The sequence below is a fragment of the Spermophilus citellus genome (assembly GCF_964194105.1).
Source record: "Spermophilus citellus genome assembly, chromosome: 4".
Taxonomy (NCBI): Eukaryota; Metazoa; Chordata; class Mammalia; order Rodentia; family Sciuridae; genus Spermophilus; species Spermophilus citellus.
The window spans coordinates 61,790,285-61,807,821 of record NC_138185.1 but is presented as its reverse complement, the minus strand read 5'-3'; the positions used below and the strand labels follow the sequence as shown (position 1 = coordinate 61,807,821).

General features: G+C 34.7%; 1 protein-coding gene across 1 annotated transcript; it reads left to right on the top strand.

Moving 5' to 3' along the window:
• Positions 1 to 2,264: 2,264 nt before the first annotated feature.
• Positions 2,265 to 17,300, top strand: LOC308648151 (uncharacterized protein; the record flags this gene model as incomplete). The annotated part of the gene is made up of 5 exons (XM_081292841.1): positions 2,265 to 2,931; positions 5,278 to 5,339; positions 5,931 to 6,014; positions 12,002 to 12,071; positions 16,937 to 17,300. The coding sequence occupies 2 exons, from the start codon at positions 2,265 to 2,267 to the stop codon at positions 5,307 to 5,309; spliced, it is 699 nt and encodes a 232-aa protein (XP_081148967.1). The 3' UTR covers positions 5,310 to 5,339; positions 5,931 to 6,014; positions 12,002 to 12,071; positions 16,937 to 17,300.
• Positions 17,301 to 17,537: the final 237 nt, after the last annotated feature.

Below are 17,537 nucleotides of genomic sequence, written 5' to 3'. Positions count from 1 at the left end.
TTAGACTGGATCTGACATCTCCTAACTGGAGGTATGCCTGATTCTGAAGGTGGAACACCTCTATGAGGCAGAGGAGGGAGGAACAAGAAAAATTGGAAGATTCATAATACTGAGGATTCCAGTGAACCTTTTAAGCAAAGGGATAGCTTTTGAAAGAAAACTGGGGTGGGCTATAGCTGCATCTCAGTGGTAGAACATTTGCCTATCATGCACAAGGGTCTGGGTTCAATCCCCAGCATCAATCCTGGCTCTAGTACTTCTCAGCAGTGTGAATCTGGGTGAGTTACTTAAACTCCTTTTTCCTTAGTTCTCTAATAGGGATAGTACATAAGCACAATAGTCATCTCTCAGTGGAGTGTTGTGTGATCAACTGAGTTAATCCACAATGAGAATTTAGAACAATGCCTGGCACCTAGTTAGCTAACTCAATGCTTTTCAGCCATTATTATTTTGAATAAAAGATTGGGCAGACCTGTTTTTACTGGCATAGAAATACTTGGTGATGGATCTGGAAAGGCAGAATCATAGACGGATTTCAGGTAATGACAGAAGGGGAGAATGGAAAGAAAAAGAGTAAACAAAAGCATGGCAAGGACACACCAAGAATTAGGAGGATAAAGGGTTCCCTGTTGGGCTATTCAGAGGGAAAAAAAACGAAAACAAAACAAAACTTGTTGCATGTTCATTGTTTTGAAAGCTAGATAGTATAAATGAAAATTAAATGGAAAACTTAAATTTCTATTGAAGAATTTGTGTGTGTGTGTGTGCGTGTGTGTGTACCCACTTAGAGCTCAAAGTATGTTGCCACGGATGACCAAGTTGGAGATGGAACCCAAGATCCTTATGAAGTGGTAATCTATCAAGATCATTGTACTGTCATGTGTAACTAATTAAAACAAAAAACAAAACAAAACAAAAAGAAGTGGTAATCTAGTCTTAGTTCTGTCACAAGTGACTGATATTGAGTCAAGTCAACTAATGACTTTTTGTTTGTTTATTTGTTTTTGTTTTTGAGATGGGACCTTATTTGGTGGCTGGACTGGTCTTAAGCTCCTAGGTTCATGTGATTCCCGTCTCAGCCTGCAGAGTAGCTGAGACTACAGAGTGTACCACCATATTTGTCACAATGACTGTGTCACTTTTAAAAGGGGCTAGAATAGTTTCTAGGCTCCATGTTTATGTAACTTCTTTGGTCTTAATCAGGGGCAGGGTCTCAAGAGAATTGAATTGTTCTTCTCACTCCTAAGTCTCCTCCCCTGGGGAGGGGTTGGTTGGAAACCAAACAAAAAACTATTAAAAATCAAAGCATCTATCTGGCATTCATTTCTCTTCCCTTAGATACCTTGCCATGGGGAAAAGATTTCCAAATACTGGCATTATGTGTGTGTGTGTGTGTGTGGGGAGGCATCTTTTACTTTTCCTATTTCAAGAAAATTTATGTTTTCATTTTTCTCCCGTGATCTGCCTAGTTTTTTTCCAGATTGAAATGGGAAGAAGTAATTTCAAAAAGTGAGATTCACTAAAAGGAAATGAAGCTTTTTTGCCTAATTTTTTGGGAGGTTGAAAAGATAGATTGGGATTGTTGGGGTTCAAATTAACCATTTTAACAAACGCTGCACTAGAGTGTGGAATCCAGCTAACTAGAAATATGAGGGACTGATTCGTTAAGGTCTCAGGACACTGGACATACAAATAGGTCGTGTCACACAAATGAGTCACAGGAAGCTTATAAACCCTCAAAAAATGGCATCTTAATTGGGACAGTAGGCTAGGAGATGTGCTGGCCATATAAAACCACTGCTCCTGACTGTGACCCTGAAGAAAAATCTCCTTGCTTAGAAGAAAAATCTTGAGGACATGGCTGCCTGCCAACGGGCTATGGACCTGCATCTTGTTTGCTCATCATCCTGTCAGTCATTTTCTTTCCTCTCTCTTATTTCTCTAAAGAACACAAAAATCTGAATTCAGAAACATCGAGACGTGAGATTCTTTTCAGAGATGAAATCGTCACATTGTAGAGTTCCATACTAATGATTCTTGCCTAGCCTTGCGGAAACCAGGAAACCTCTGACTAGACCGGAGGGGTCCGCACTGCGGGGCGAAAACCAACACCTCAGCTCCAAACCCAAAGGTTTCAATATCAGCCAATCGCGGTCCGGGACTCCTCGGGACAACCAGAAACTCCTACCGGCGGTGAATAGCACTGAGGAAAGCCTATCCGAGTGGAGGTGGCGGAAGGGGTGGTGTCATAACTAGCCAATAGGATGAAAGTAATTGCTGTTGGGCGGGAGGAAGACCCAGCGAGCGTGCGTGAGGCCGCTCCCGGGAAGCTATGGCAGGAAGCTCTTAGGGCCAATGGCCGCGGCGAGCGGGCAGCGGTGCGCTTGCGCTCTGGGGCCCGGGGCTGCAGGCGGGAGGCGGGCAAAGTGGGGGAGGGGAGCGTGCTGGAGCTTCGTGGAGCTCCTGCAGCCGCGGCAGCCGCCGCCGCCGCAGCGAAGAGGCCATGTTGTGTGGTGTGTGGGGCGGGGGGAGGAGGAGGAGGGAGTAAAGCCGAGAGAGGAGACGGGAGAGACTCCACACACACGGCACAAGATGGCCGGAGAGGCAGCAGCACCCAGAGCTGTCAGACGTTTTGCCGCGGCCAAGGTGCCCGCTGGCTGGCGGAGAGCTGTACTCGGGCGGCCCGGAAGCCCGCAGGAGCTGGGTGGCCGTGGCTGAGGCGAGGCGGGCCTCGCACGGGTGCCGGAGCTCTTGGCCGAGACGTCCAGGGCTGCCCGGCCCACGACCCCGAAATCTGGGCTGCGGCAGCGGCCGCGGAGGCGCGCCGGGTCCCGGCCGCCTGGACCGAGCGTGGGCGGGAGGCTCGGGCGGGTGGTCAGTCCCGGTATCGAAGATGGAGACCAGAAGGTGCCAGTGGCCGAGTTATACCCGGTAAGTGGCTCCCCGGCTCCTTTTATTGTCCTTTGTCCTTGGGAGGAAAAGCAAAATGTCCTTGAGCGCGCCAGCGGGAGGGGGCGGCGGGCCTCGCCGGCCGGCTTTCCCCACAAAACCCCTGTAAGGTCGCGGCTCCCTCTCCCCGGCGGGATGCGTCTCAGCCGCGGGCCGGGGTCGCGGGCGGGGGTGGGGGCACGCGGGGCCCTGCCGCAGACCCGCGGGTGGGCGGGGGGCTGCTTTGCTGCCGGGACCCGGACCTGGCGGCCGAGGGGCGGCGGCGGGAGACCGCAGGCGGGAGCCCAAAGGGGACCGCACCAGGAGAGCCCCTGCATGTCCTGGTGAGTTATTTTGTTATTGAGGGTAAAAAAATCCTTTTCAGGTTCTCCACCTTGGAGCTTTTTAATCTCTTTCCGGTGGTGAGGTGGGAACTCATCTTAGAGGTCGAATTTAAAAGAACAATGGAATCCTGACTACATTTAAAACAAAAATAAAACTTGTCTTTTTTTTTCTCCCCCCATTGGGTGTTGGCTTTTAACTCTTTCAAAGCTGATTTTGAAAACGGCTGCAGTGTTATAGATGTGAACAGTGTTGCTGTTTATTAAATCTTTTATAACGTTAAGGTTGTCTTTTAAAAATGCAAGTTGGAAGAGTGCATCTAGTGTTTCAAAAATTACGAAGACAAGTTTAGTGTATCGTCTGGGCAGTTTAATGGGTATAGATTTGATAATTACGGTGCTAGATGATGACGTTTGATTAATACAGTTTATTTTACGGAGTAATTATTCAAATTCATTTGACATCCTGGTACCTGAATATGGTTAAATATACTGTTTGGTACTTTTTGAAAAGGTCGTAAGGAGCCCTTATCTGTAACTTATCACACCTGAATGTTAAAACGTAGTTGGGTCAGTTCCTAGTCTTTAAAAGTTGAAGTTCATCATCTTTTCGTTTTTTTTTTTTTTAATTGTATGTTGTTATAAACCATGATCGAAAAACTTTTACAAAGGAGTATTCTGACACAAAATCTCTTGGTGAAGTTACTTTCTCGTAGTGTAAATATTAAAGTAGGACTGCTGTCGGTAATGGGCGATGAAGAGGAGCCATATTTGTTGCATTTGTTGCATGTATAAAAATCTAGATGGCTTAAAAACGGCATAGTATTTTGAAAATACAGGTTTCAAAAAATTGTAACGTTCTCTGTAGTCTCTAATTTTGAAAATCTTTGAAGAGGAATTTAAGTTTAATGGTTTGAAGAACAAACCAGGAATGCACAAACCTTTGTGTATTTTAGAATATATTTGTCTTCATTCTGCGGAGCTCTTGTGTTGAAAGGGTACAGATCTGCGTAAAAATAGTGTTAGGAAGTCTTACGTAGTGCATCTGAAACCAAAGATCCTGGTTTATTTGACCACATTTTTAAAGGTATTTTTACCAGTAAAATTGCTTTTGAATAGCTTTGGCATAGTGGTACATGTTACATCAGTTGCGTATATCTTCATTTTACAGAATGTTGTTTCAGATTCTAATTTTAAGATCTGAGTTTGGTCCTTTAAATCAACATATTTGAGGTTTTTGAACATTGACTGTGGTTTTAATCTAGTCTTTTAGAATCTAGTTCTTTAGAAAAACCTTTTTGAAGAGTGAAATGCAAAAAAACTGCTAGCAGTTTTAACATCATAAGATCTTTTTACATGTAAATAGAGGAGGAGAAAGACTGAAAATATCCAAGACCCTGGTTTGAAATTAAGTAATGGTAAACATACTTCAAGTTTTAGACTTGTTTAAAAGACAAAGCTAATATCCCACTTGATGAGATCAAATAACTTGTAGTTTAAAATTTAAAGTAACCAGTGGCCATTTTAAACTTCATTAATTTCTCCAGAAGCAGTCAATTTTTTAATTAGTCATAACTGTAAAAGGTATTTCTAGATGGTAAAGGAAATTTTGAGGTGATTACATTATTTAAAAATGGTAAACTTTTCCTTTGTTTTGTTTATTGCCAGGCATCAAAAGAGGAAAAATAAAAACAAGGTCATAATCTCAAATCTGTTTAAGGAGTCAAATTTTCTCTATATCTTTTTAATAATTTCAGTGCCTTAATCCTTAGTATTTGTCAATACAACCAAAATGTGGGAAACAAAGACTGATACATAGTAAAGATAAGAAATATCTGCAATCATAAATGTACAGGTTGTGTGTCTTACGAATCATCTCTTTAATTTGTCCATAGATCTTGCATTTAAAATATTTTCTTATTGTTTCATCACATTTAATTTTTGGCCAAGAAATGTTTAAAAATCAAAACATTGATATCATCTTTTTTTTCTTTTTCTTTTTTTTAAGGTTACTTACAGAGTTTAAAATTAATTTGCTGATGGCTTGAACAAATACATCTTTTATCCCAGGTAAGATCTGGTAAATTTTTATTGCTTTGACATAAAATTAGCTTATTATGATTTGTATTTGTTTTTTATTGATTATATTTCAAATACGCAGTGAATGTTAATGTATGACTTTTTAAAATAGTGATTATGAATTTGAGTAGGTATCTGAAATCATTAAAAAAGCCTTTAAACCTTTTCACTGAATGAAAAATTAAAAGAATCTGAGCATGGCCATTGTAATGTAATGTTGCCATGAATAGTTTAAAATGCTGAAAATCTGTTATGCCTTTGTTTAATTTTGGAAACAAGAAACACTGATTTATTTTGGGGGAAATCTATGTACCAAAGAGATATTCTTTTCTTTTCATCTCTAATATACCATGCAAATGGTTTTAATTTTCTAAATATTTGAAAAAAGTAAATGCGTTGGAAAATTTGAATTGGTTTGCTGTTTATACTTATCAACTTCAGGGAAGAACATTTTAAAAATCAGTTTTGAGCATAGATTTCAGTTTTTGTTTTATATAATTAGTTGTTTTTAAATTTTTACTTATGTTGATTGCTTCATTAGTAAGTTACTTAGAATGCTATGTTTTTTCCTCCCCCCAAAAGGTATGTCATTTTGAAGACTGACATTGCACTTTTATCCTTGAGGATTAAGGAGATCTTTGGGAAAGTCTGTATTTTATCTAGTAAGTAAGTACATGTTTTTATCCAACATCTGTATTTGAGTAGTTTATTGAAATTTTGGTAGGAAAATATCACTGAAGTTTGTCAATGAGACATAAACCGAACTAGAATTCTTATCTGTTAAAAAAAGGGGGGGGGGATGTAAATAGATCCATTAAATTACATTAGAACACTTTTGTATTACTATTAAAATAGTTGATGCATGGTAAAATGCATATGATTTACATTGATGAATGTAATTATATGGTACATTAAGACATTTAATTCCTCCCTATAAAATGGTTCTTTAGGATTACGGTTAAATTTGTAGTAGAGTCATCAGTATATATCATTATAATGTAGAGGTACATTCCTTACCTTTTTTTTTTTTAAATGCTACAGCCGAATTTTAGGGATGACCTAGATTTTTGCATTTGCTGATTGAAAGATTCTTTAAACAGCTACAATTTCAAAATCCAAATATGCACTATCATATCCTGGTTTTTATTAAATGTATTTAAAATAATCATTTCCCTTCTTCATTAGTTTATTTTTAAACAGATATAAAAATTAGCTGTTTTCCAGGAAACTAGAGGTATTGCACATAAAGAAACCTTTGATTTATAGCTTAGTAATTGTTTTTAAACCATAATAGGTAGAAATAGTGTTCAATCATAAACCATGGAACCAATACATTAACATCTTAAAACTGGATAAGTGAATGAAGAAAATATGCCCACTGGTACTTTTAAGGAAATGTTTTCGTTCATACAAAGATAACATTGAATTTAGAAGTTAATGTCAAGTTGTTATTAGTAAGTGATTGGCCAGAGGAAATATGAAATAAAATGAGAAATAGTTTAGGAACTTTTAAGAATAGACAAATAATTAAAATAAGGGCAAGTTTATCTTTGTTTTTGGAATTTACGTGAAAAATAAAGTACAATCTTTTTATTGGTTGGTGTTGGCTTATTCCATTGATCCGAATAGGTGATAAGGGGAATTTTTATTGTTTTTGTTTTTGCTTAACTTTTCCTTTTCAAGCCTTTCAACAGTTTGATTAAATTTTTGTTTATTATTTTGTGCAGAAAGAAATGTGTAACTTAACTATATAGTGTCTTACAGGTAGAACCTACTGAAAAAGTTGACTTTCTTCATTCCAGGGTTCTTTAATACAAATGCCAAGATTAGATTCACTCTGTGCAATTTGACAAAATATCAAATTGGCATTCATGAATTGGGCATTGTTAGAAAAATTGAGAATTAGGTATTTTCTATAAAGCGTAAGTTCTAAGTACAAATAGGTACATATTTATAATGGCCTATCAAAGGTGTAATTTGATCTGTTGGAGGAAAAAATGAGTTTAAGGTGAGAAATTTTAAATGAGGCTTTTTTATCTTTAACTTCGCATTAGTAATTTTTTTAACAAGACTTCCAAGTGATATAGTAACTAAATTAATCCCCAGTCTAATGGGATATAACTTTGTTATAACACATGAGGTATAAAGGATTAGAATAAATCACATTTTATAAAGGTCTACATGTGCTTGGATCCTTAATAATAATGCTTATATTCTGTGTTTGAATATTTATTGCTTGAGCCAGTCTTATATAGGGGACATATTTGATCGGCATACGAGGGCAAATGTGAATGTAGATGTCATTCTACATTGGTAAAATTAATATTATCTATAAGATGCATGGTAGATGGTGTATATAGTTTTATATTGCTTGAAATTGTTTAATAAGAAAGGTAAGTTATATACTAAAGTTTCTTGCTTAAGAACCAAAGTGACATATTTGTATCACTCGTACCAAGTGATAACATTTTAGCATTTTGGAATAATGCTTGTATTATAAAAATCTGGTGATTATGTGATTAGGTTGGACTGCATTTGATTTTCTGTTTAAAAAAATTCTTGACATTCCATAGAAATGAAAGAAGCTGTGCTGTAGCTAGATCACAGGTATTGTAAACAATGACCTGACATTTAGAGTCTAGACTATATGAAATAGGTAATTTTCTTGAAGTTTAGTTTTCTCTTTATAGTTTCTTAACTATTAAAAAATTTGGGCTATGAACAACTAGTTAATTTTTTTTTTCTCTGAGATTTTATTATTTGTGGAAAGGCATAATTGAAAAAGATAATTTGAGGGCATTTCTATATTCTGCTTTAATCAAAGGTGAAAAATATAATAAAAATTCAGCTAAATTAGGAGATCAGCTTCTAATGTAGCAAGCTCTGCAGTCTTGACATTTATTCTATAGACCTTCATCCTCTTAATTTATATGAAGGACTTTAGAGTTTATAATCTCTTAAGATCCCTCTTAGTTCTTAAATTGTGATAAAAATAATGGTAAGGAATATTTAATTCTCATGCAGAATCATTTTTGCATTACAAGTTGTGTTATTTCTGTGTTGAAGCTGTTGGAAAAACGTAATACCTGGGGTGATAGTATACTTGATTTTCTCATTGATTTTTGGTCATTTCCAAATATTAGTAGTAGAAATAGATACACTGGAAAATTAATTAAGGTGCAAAATTGTCTTTAAACAATAAGGATTTAGAATGCTGCGATAAAATTATTTTTTGGTTTTTCTTTTTTTAAAAAATTTTTTAGTTATACATGGGCACAATATCTTTATTTTGTTTATTTATTTTTATGTGGTGCTGAGGATCGAACCCAGTGCCTCACATTTGTGAGGCAAGTGCTCTGCCACTGAGCCACAACCTCAGCCCCTATTTTTTGTTTTTTCTATTTATTACTTTAATAAAGACATTTAATCTGTTGAATATATTTTCATAAAATCTTTGTAGTGTACAACATTATAAACAAGATGCTTGCAGTTTGCATGCCTGGTATAATCTATTTAACTTCCTTTAAGAATTTTATGCATTTCAAAGATAAATGTTCTTATTTTTACCTGCTACCTTCTCCTTTCAGATGGATGCAAACTTTTCAAATTGGCTATTAAATATAATTATATTCAAAAAGGTCCTTATAATTTAAATTGAAGCGAAATGTCATAAGTAATATGTTACTTGACATTTATGTACCAATTATGTGTTATATTCTGTATAACAATCTGGCAAAAATTTAATTTATGTATTATGCAATACTTGATAGGTCCATGTTTCAGAAAACAATCCTTTTATATTTGAAACTAAGTCATTTGTTTGAAATTGAGTATTTCCTAAGCAAGCAATTAAGTCTTTAAAGTGTACTATGTGATGATCATAATAATTTTAATTTAGGTTATCAAGCTAGTTTTTTTTTTTTTTTAACTGTAATGGTTTTTGAGTTGTCTTAAAGAATTAAGTTTTCTTAGGATTCCTAATGACTTTATAGTATAACTATCATTATAGTTGTAATGATAGTTTATAACTATCATTACCCTATTTTTAAGATTCCTATGTTTCACATGGCTCTAGATTTTAGACTTAATTTAAATTTTCAAAGTTTTTAAAGGAATTTTAAGTAACTAAAACCTTTTATCTTAAAAGATCAAGTAACAAATGGTAATTTATATAATTTGTTATTAAATCATAAATTATAATGTTGGGAAATATGTAGGACAGAAATACAAGCAAAACATCAATTTTAATAGTCTGTTTAAGATGAACGTGGCTCTTCCATTCCCAGTTTCAAAGGATGGCAAAGTACAGACTGTCAATTTTGAGAAAGGAGACTGATATCAGTCGTTTTTCCTGAGGGTACAAAGTAAAGATACAAGTTCTTTTTTTCGTTTTGGTGTGGGAGAACCCAAAAGCACATATTTGAGTTACTACTAGCTAACCTATTTGTTAAATAGATTATCTGATCAGTATTAGGGATTTCCCTTAGAAATTTCTTTCACTGAAATTCTTTTTTAAGTCAAGCCTGGTGCAGTGGCGCACACCTGTCATCCCAGCAGCTTGGGAAGCTGAGGCAGGAGGATCCTGAGTTCAGAGTCAGCCTCAGCAACATAGTGGCTCCCTGGATGGTTAAGTGCCCCTGGGTTCAATCCCTGGTACAAGAAAAGATAAGACTAAGTCAGCTCTACCCTTCTCTAAAGGATTAAATCAGTTATTTTAGATGGTTGATTTAAGGTTTGTCTTCACAAAATCTTCTTTTCCTTATAGGGTCAGATTAAATTTAGAAGCTTTAAAGCGTATTTCTTTTGAATTGCTTCAACATTTTGGGAAGAAGTTTTAGTATACATACTTTCTTAAAAAAAATTTTGGTACTGGGTATTAAATCCAGGAGTGCTTTACTATTGAGCTAGTAAAGCACCGGTTCTTTTTAAATTTTTTAAAATTTGAGACAGGGTCTAAGTAACCTAGGGACTTGCCAAGTTGCTAAAGATGGCCTTGAATTTGGGATCCTCCTGCCTCAGCCTTCTGAGTTGCTGGGATTACAGAATGTGCCACCATTCCTGGCTAGTGTCTACTCTTAACAGTAATTTTAAGTCAGCTCTTTGCTATATTCCTTGATAATGATTTGTCAAAATGAAATTTAGATTTGGTAAGATAAACCAGGATATATACCCTTTAATTTGAAAGCTAGTTCTTCAACAGCATTTTGGTACCTTAGTTTTAACTTAAATCTTAAAGGTAAGCTCTACCTTTTGCTATCTAAAAACTTTAAATTGTTACATATTTTTATTGAACTTTGAAAGAGTATTATTGTATCTCTACTTCTCTTTTTTTAATGTGGAACTGGAGATAGGACCCAGGGGTGCTGTATCCCTGAGTTACATCCCCAGCCTTTTTTTCTATTTTGAGATAGGGTCTCGATAAGTTGCTGAGGCTGGTCTCAAATGTGGAACTTCCTGCTTCTGCTTCTTTAGTGGGATTTCAGGTGTGTCCCACCAAACCCAGTTTTATTTCGCTGTAAACCTAGGGCCTTGCGCATATCAGGCAAGTGATGTAAGACAGAACTAAATTCTGTCTTACATATTACTATCTCTACATATTACTGTGATTATATAATCATTTAGAAACAGGACTAACTACAAAAGTATATACCTGGATTCAGAAGGTATTTGAGATATGGGCTAGGCGAGGTGGCACACACCTATAATTCCAGTGGAGGCTGAGAATAGGAGGATTGTGAGTTCAAAGCCAGCCTGAGAAAAGCAATGCCCCCTGCCCCAAAGGTATTTGAGATATGGGAAACACTGTTTTTCATGTTAACTTATCAGACATTTAAGTCTAACTAGTGAAAAGCATAGTATTTATTACCAAGTACATATTTTATAGAGAGTTAGTGTTGTTTAGTTCCAGTAGATCAGTCAATTAGTAGTTTGAAACCATGCTTTCAGTTTCCTAACACTTTATCTTAGTGTTGGTTATGTACATGCTTATGTACATTATGTTGAATATAATACATGATAATGTGAAATAATGTGGCACTATCAGTGGATCATTTTTGAGAAGGCTTGAAAGTAAATTAGATGAAAGACCAGAAGATGAAATAATTGTGCATCTTTGGGAGTGATGTTGGCTTTATTTTCAATTCTGGCTGCCCATCAGATCTACCTAGAAAACTCAAATATTTTCTTAATCTGTTAGAGTTCATGGGGGCTGAGATTAAGGTTTTTAATTTTAGTGTGATTTATTCTAAAAGTGAACCAAATTTAAGATTCTTCAGAGCTTTTCTGTCTTGTGCATGACCATATTGTTCACAAATACATGTTTACCTCGGTTTGTTGGTGAGTGATCCTTATAAGATGTTAAAATTTCAGTATGAATTATGGTATACATTTTGGTATAAACAATCTTATTTTTGCTGAGTGTGGTGGTGCATGCCTGTAATCCCAGTGATTCAGGGAGCTGAGGCAGGAGGATGACAAATTCAGGCCAGCCTGGGCAATTTAGTGAGACCCTGTTTCAAAAAAAAACTGGGATGTAGCTCAGTGGTGGAGTGTTCCTTGGTTTCAGTCACCAGTAAGGCCCCTACCCTCCCCCCCCCCCCAATTCATTTTGTAGTTTCCTATGTATAAAATTATATTCTTTGTGTCTTCTACAGAAGAATGACTCCCCAGAGGGAACAATCTAAAGGACCCATACAACATAGTAATCATTGGTGGAAACATTTAGTAAGTATTATTTAATTTACATGTTTAATCTGCTTGTAGTTTTAAATTGTGAATGAACCTTTTTTTGAGTCGGAATTATAAAAATATAGCGGAATTTAGCAAAGCTAAAAAATAGTACAAGAATACCAATATGGTAATGTGTGTAAAGTTTGGTAATCACATTTTTACTTACTAATTTTACCTATTTTCTGTTTCATTACTTAAACTTAAATAAAATTAAAATGTGAACAAACTCACAGTTGAACCTGTTTCTGACATTCTGTCTTTGATCTGGATGTTGGAAACTTACCCTTGTTTTTGTAAATAAAGTTTTTCTTTGCAGTATACCTGTATTTTTTCATTGATATGCTTTGTGGTTGCTTTCACACTATAGTATTAAGAGTTGAGCAGTTGTACCAAATAGCCACATAACCTAAAATAATTTACTACCTGGTCCTCTAAGGAAAACTTGCTGACATTTGTTCTAGATCTGTCTTTACTTGTTAACTTAATCTTGCCTATGTATAATTCAGGAGTCCTTGGGTTCTCTTTAGGTAATACAACATACTTTTTAAGTGATTTTCAGTATTGTAATTGTTTTGAATAAATTAGGGAATTCTGAACTTCCTTAAATTTGAAAGCCCAATACTGAGAAGTAGTGAGAAAGAGTATGGTGGGTGGTTTTATTTAAATGGATTTGGATGAATCCTCAAATGGATTTATTTGTCATCAATAGGGCTTTTTAGGTAATTGTATACTAGCTACTTCATAAGAGTAATTCTTTTGAAATATTTGGGAGTCTAGTTCTAGAAATTTTTCTCTTAATTTCTACCATGGCTTCCCATTGTATAAATGGCTACTAAGGCCTGCAAAATGTTTGTTCCTTTTTTTTTTTTTTTTTAATTTTGATGAGGGAGAGGAAGCATAAAGCTGGAAACTTTCTTAATGTACAGTTACTAGGCTCATTTCTGATCATGCTTTAAAGAAGTTAGTTGCATTGTACATTGTAGATGCTCAATAAATACTTGTTGATTTATTATATAGTTTTTGTTAAACATCAACTTGTATTTAGAATTAAAAAAAATGAAAATGAAATTCATTATTAAAACAAATGTTAAATATTAATTTTTAGAAAACCAAAGTTTTGACTCAGTTAAAATTAAAACTGAAGATAATCAGATATTCCCCAACCTCCCCTAATTCTTAACTTGGTTAATACGTAGTCAAGTTTAAAACTAATAGGTACAATTGGAAATATTTGATTGAGTTGTAAAACTTTCTGGGTTCCTTTTCTTGGTTATTATAAGTGACCTTTTTCTTCTAGTAAGCTGATCTTTTTTTGTAGTTAGTTTTTATGCCTATCTTTTATAAGACCCGGAATTGTTCATATATTCTATCGAGGATTTAAGCAATTTTTTAAAATAGTGCAGTATAATGTGAGTTCATCTTTTAGGGTTTTCTTACATAAATTTTTATCATATTTAAAGACCAAGTACAGATGCGATTGAAATCATATTGTAAGCACCAAGATTCTCAGTTACATGGTGGGATGGATGAATTTTTCCTCTGATTTGTAATTTTTGCATCTGTTTGATTCTTTGATTTTGAAATGTGCTTAAATTTTAAAATAATATATATAAATTACGTTAAATTAATGACAGTTTTATTAGAGCCACCTATTTTATTTTTATTTTTTGGTATAGGGATTGAACCCAGAGGTGCACAACCACTGAGCTACATCCCTAGTCCTTTTTATTTTGAGATGGGGGTCTCACTAAGTTGGTTAGGACCTTGCTAAATTGCTAAGGCTGACTTTGAAGTTTCAATCCTCCTACCTCAGGCTCCTAAGCTGCTGGAATTAACAGATGTGCATTACCATTCCCAGCAGAGCCACCATTTTTAAAAATTAAGAATCATCAATCATTTTCATGTACTCCTTTCTTTCCCCCATATTTTTATTTGCTATTACAAATGGCATAGTTTGCTGAGAAGTAGTGGTAGACTGGGGAGTCCTCCAATCCAGATAAAGCCATTTCTTGCATCTCAGTTTAGAGTGTAGTTTCTACTGGCCCAGTGTTTTTGCAAGGAATTTAGTGAAGTACAAATGCAAGAAAAGACTTATATGCTCATTTCATGTTCTTATTTTCCATAAGTGGAGGATTTGAAGGGCTAGTAGTTAATCATTATCCTGTTGCCATTGAAACTTTTGCCTTTGCTGTGGGACTTGTTCTTGGAACAAGAATATATTCCTTAAAATATAAACCTAGTGAACCCTGAAGTGGGAAAATTCTAACTATTCACATTATGAGCTTGAGCCTTATGTGTGAAGCACAGAAAAGATGTAGGTCTTTTTAATTATGGAATTCTAGTCTAAAGCATCATCTAGTAAATATGTCTGTAGTAATTCATGAGTTACTGGAGAGGGAAGTGGAGTAGGGCTTTGATAAGTGAAACCTATCCAAGGTTTTTTTGAAGGATACTGATTATATTTTAATACAGTACTCCCTCATTAAATTGGAATGTGTTTTGTTTTTAAATAATTGGTCCTACGTTTCTATGTGTTCTTCTGAGGTAGCCTTACTTTTGAATATAAATTATTTTCATTTGGTATTTGAGGTGCTTAATAATCTGCTTAGTGGTACATTGGGACGATAGCCAACATTTGTTGAGATCTTTCTATATGCCAAATAATGTGTTACAAACACTAATTCATTTAATCCTTACTATTGCCAGAAGAGGTAGATAATACAATTATTTCTGTTTCACAGATGATCTATGGATTTTGTTAGCAAGAAAATATCACAGAACTCATGGCTAATTCCCTTCTCATTTTTTAACAAAACTTCGCTTATTTACAAGTTTAGTTTTTATAAGAATTTGAAACTCCATGAATATAAATGGATTACCTCTGAATCCCTCATTGACATTTTATTAGTTCTGATTCTTGTATTAGTGCTTTTGCTTATTAGCAAAATTCTCACTTTTGGCTTTGTATTGATATGCAGAAGTTTAGATTGATTTTGGCTTTACAATGTCATAAGAGTTGTCTGCTTTTTGTAGTAGCATTTTTTCTTTACAATTTTCTTTTTCTATCTTAAATATATGCTTTTGTGATGGTATGACAAATAATGCTACTATTTTCTAATCTAATATTGTCATATTAAACTAGTGCATTTTTTGAATAATTTTGAAGTCATTTGATTGCCTTTTGATATTTTTACTATTTTTGTTTTTTAAATAATAGTCTTGAAAAGAAATTTCATATTATCATCCAAGTTTTACCTCTTGTTCCTTGGCAGGATATAAACCAGTGAGTTTCTCATTTAATTTACCAAAATGAATAAATAGCACCTGTAACTGTTAGTGATTGTAACATGTTATTAATGAATTAGTGTCATGCATCATAATTATTTATATCACCAATATAATTTAGAGCTTTATCCTTCATTGTAACAATAGAGATCGAGGAGAATTTGGTTTATAATTAACGGTGAGTAAGAAATGATGGAGCTGGGGTAGTGGTGCATGCCTGTAATCCCAGCTGCTTGGGAGGCTAATGCAGGAGGATCAAAATTTTGAGGCCACCCTCCTCAATTTAGTGAGATCTTATCTCAAAAAATAAAAAGGGTTGGGGATGTGGCTAAGTGGTAGAGAGCCCCTATAGTGGTTCAATCTCGATATTGCCCTTCCCCCTCAAAGGGAATGGTATGTTTGTATTAAAAATAGCCATCATTTCTTAATTTCTAAGAAATCTATAAGACAAATTGAAGATACTTTATTATGGGAATGAATGAGTTATTTCTCATTTTAAGACAGGAGAGAACTCCAAAGTCTATTAAGAAATATCTTGCTTTTGAAGGTAACAATTCATCACTTATTTCTTTTTTAATAGGGTGGCAGGATCTTTTTGGTTTTGTTATGTAATAGACAACATATCCTAATAATAGTCAGAAATGGAAATTTACATTCAATGAGCAAAAAATGACTTTATATTTATTTTTCTACAAGTTAGTCCTGTCTCTGTAAATTGAGATTGAGAGTTGTAAGATTTATAGAGAAGAAAGGGTAGAAACTTGTTTTTGCATTTATGTTTTATCAAGATGACTCCAGATAATTTTCTTAGTGGTAAAATCACCTGGCTTCTCACTGTTCCATTAGTCCAAATTATTTAAATTATAGTTTTATTTTTCTTTGAGGAACATTTGATATTTTGGCATTGAAAGTATTTAGTTGTATAAAATTTGGAAATTTGATATCATTTTAAAGCAAATACCCAATAAGCAAGGTTGACATTTTATGTTTTTCATTTTTTTTTCCTGGTGGCTTCATATTTTCTGCATTTTCAGATGTGTAAGTAAAAATGGTGCCATTTATACAGGCCATTTGTATTTATCTAAACAAAATTAACATGTTAGACTAGAAAAGTATGCTATGATCTTCTGCTTTTTTTTAATCCCTTTAAGATTCTTTTCTATAATTAGTTTTCTTTGAAGACACTTGGAAACTTTTCTGCATTGAGATTTAGAATCCACAGTGTTTCTGTAATTTTAGCTTTCCAGGAATTTTGAATTTGAATTTTTGTTCTTTCTTTTTGTGTACCCAGTATGATACTAGTATTAAGTATTAAAAATTTGACTCTCTAGTGCCCCTTTTTATTAGATACAAATGTAGCTGACAGAAGAACTTTGTTACTTGTGTAAGTTTTTCATTGATTCTGTTTTAGAAGTCCTTGCATATAACTTCAGTATAATAGTTTCATAAGTGTAAACTGTTAATGGAATTAAAAGTTTGGGGTATGGTGGGCGGTTGTTTTCTGTTTGAAGGAATAAGATTATTGGTATTCCAACAGCATTTTTTTTCTTTAATTTTTTTTTTTTTTTATCAAGCACCCAGTCAGCTTGAAGAGTCTCAAATGGACCTTACCACTGAGAAATCAAGATGGCAGTCCACTATGGGGACATGAGGAAAATGGATTAATACAAGAGTGCTGTGATAATACACAACCAAGACAGGGTTCTTTTAACATGGATTCCATGAAATGAATGAATGAAGATATAGGTTTCTTATCCAACACAAACGGACAGTGGATTTGACTTTCAAAAACTTTTGTATCATTAAAACCAGTGCATTTTTGACCTTGGAGAAGACAGCACGGTAGTTTGTATGTTTGGAATTTTTTGCCTTTTGATTTGTTTTGAGCATGACCTCATGGAATGTTAACTTTAATAAAATTTCTAACACTTAAAAATTTCTCAGTTTGGGCCTTTTTTTTTTTTTTTAAAGTAGAAGTCTTATATGTTCAGTTACCGCCTTATTAACACTTTGACTTTTACAGTTGCCCAGCAGTAAAGTATAGTGAATAAAGCTGGTAAAATGAAAATGGTGTGCTGGAAAGTGTTTTATTTGGCTGATTAAGATTTAATGTTTTTGACTAAGCTTTACAAATTTATTTGTTCTTTGGGATGGTCATTTGATTAAAATGTGATA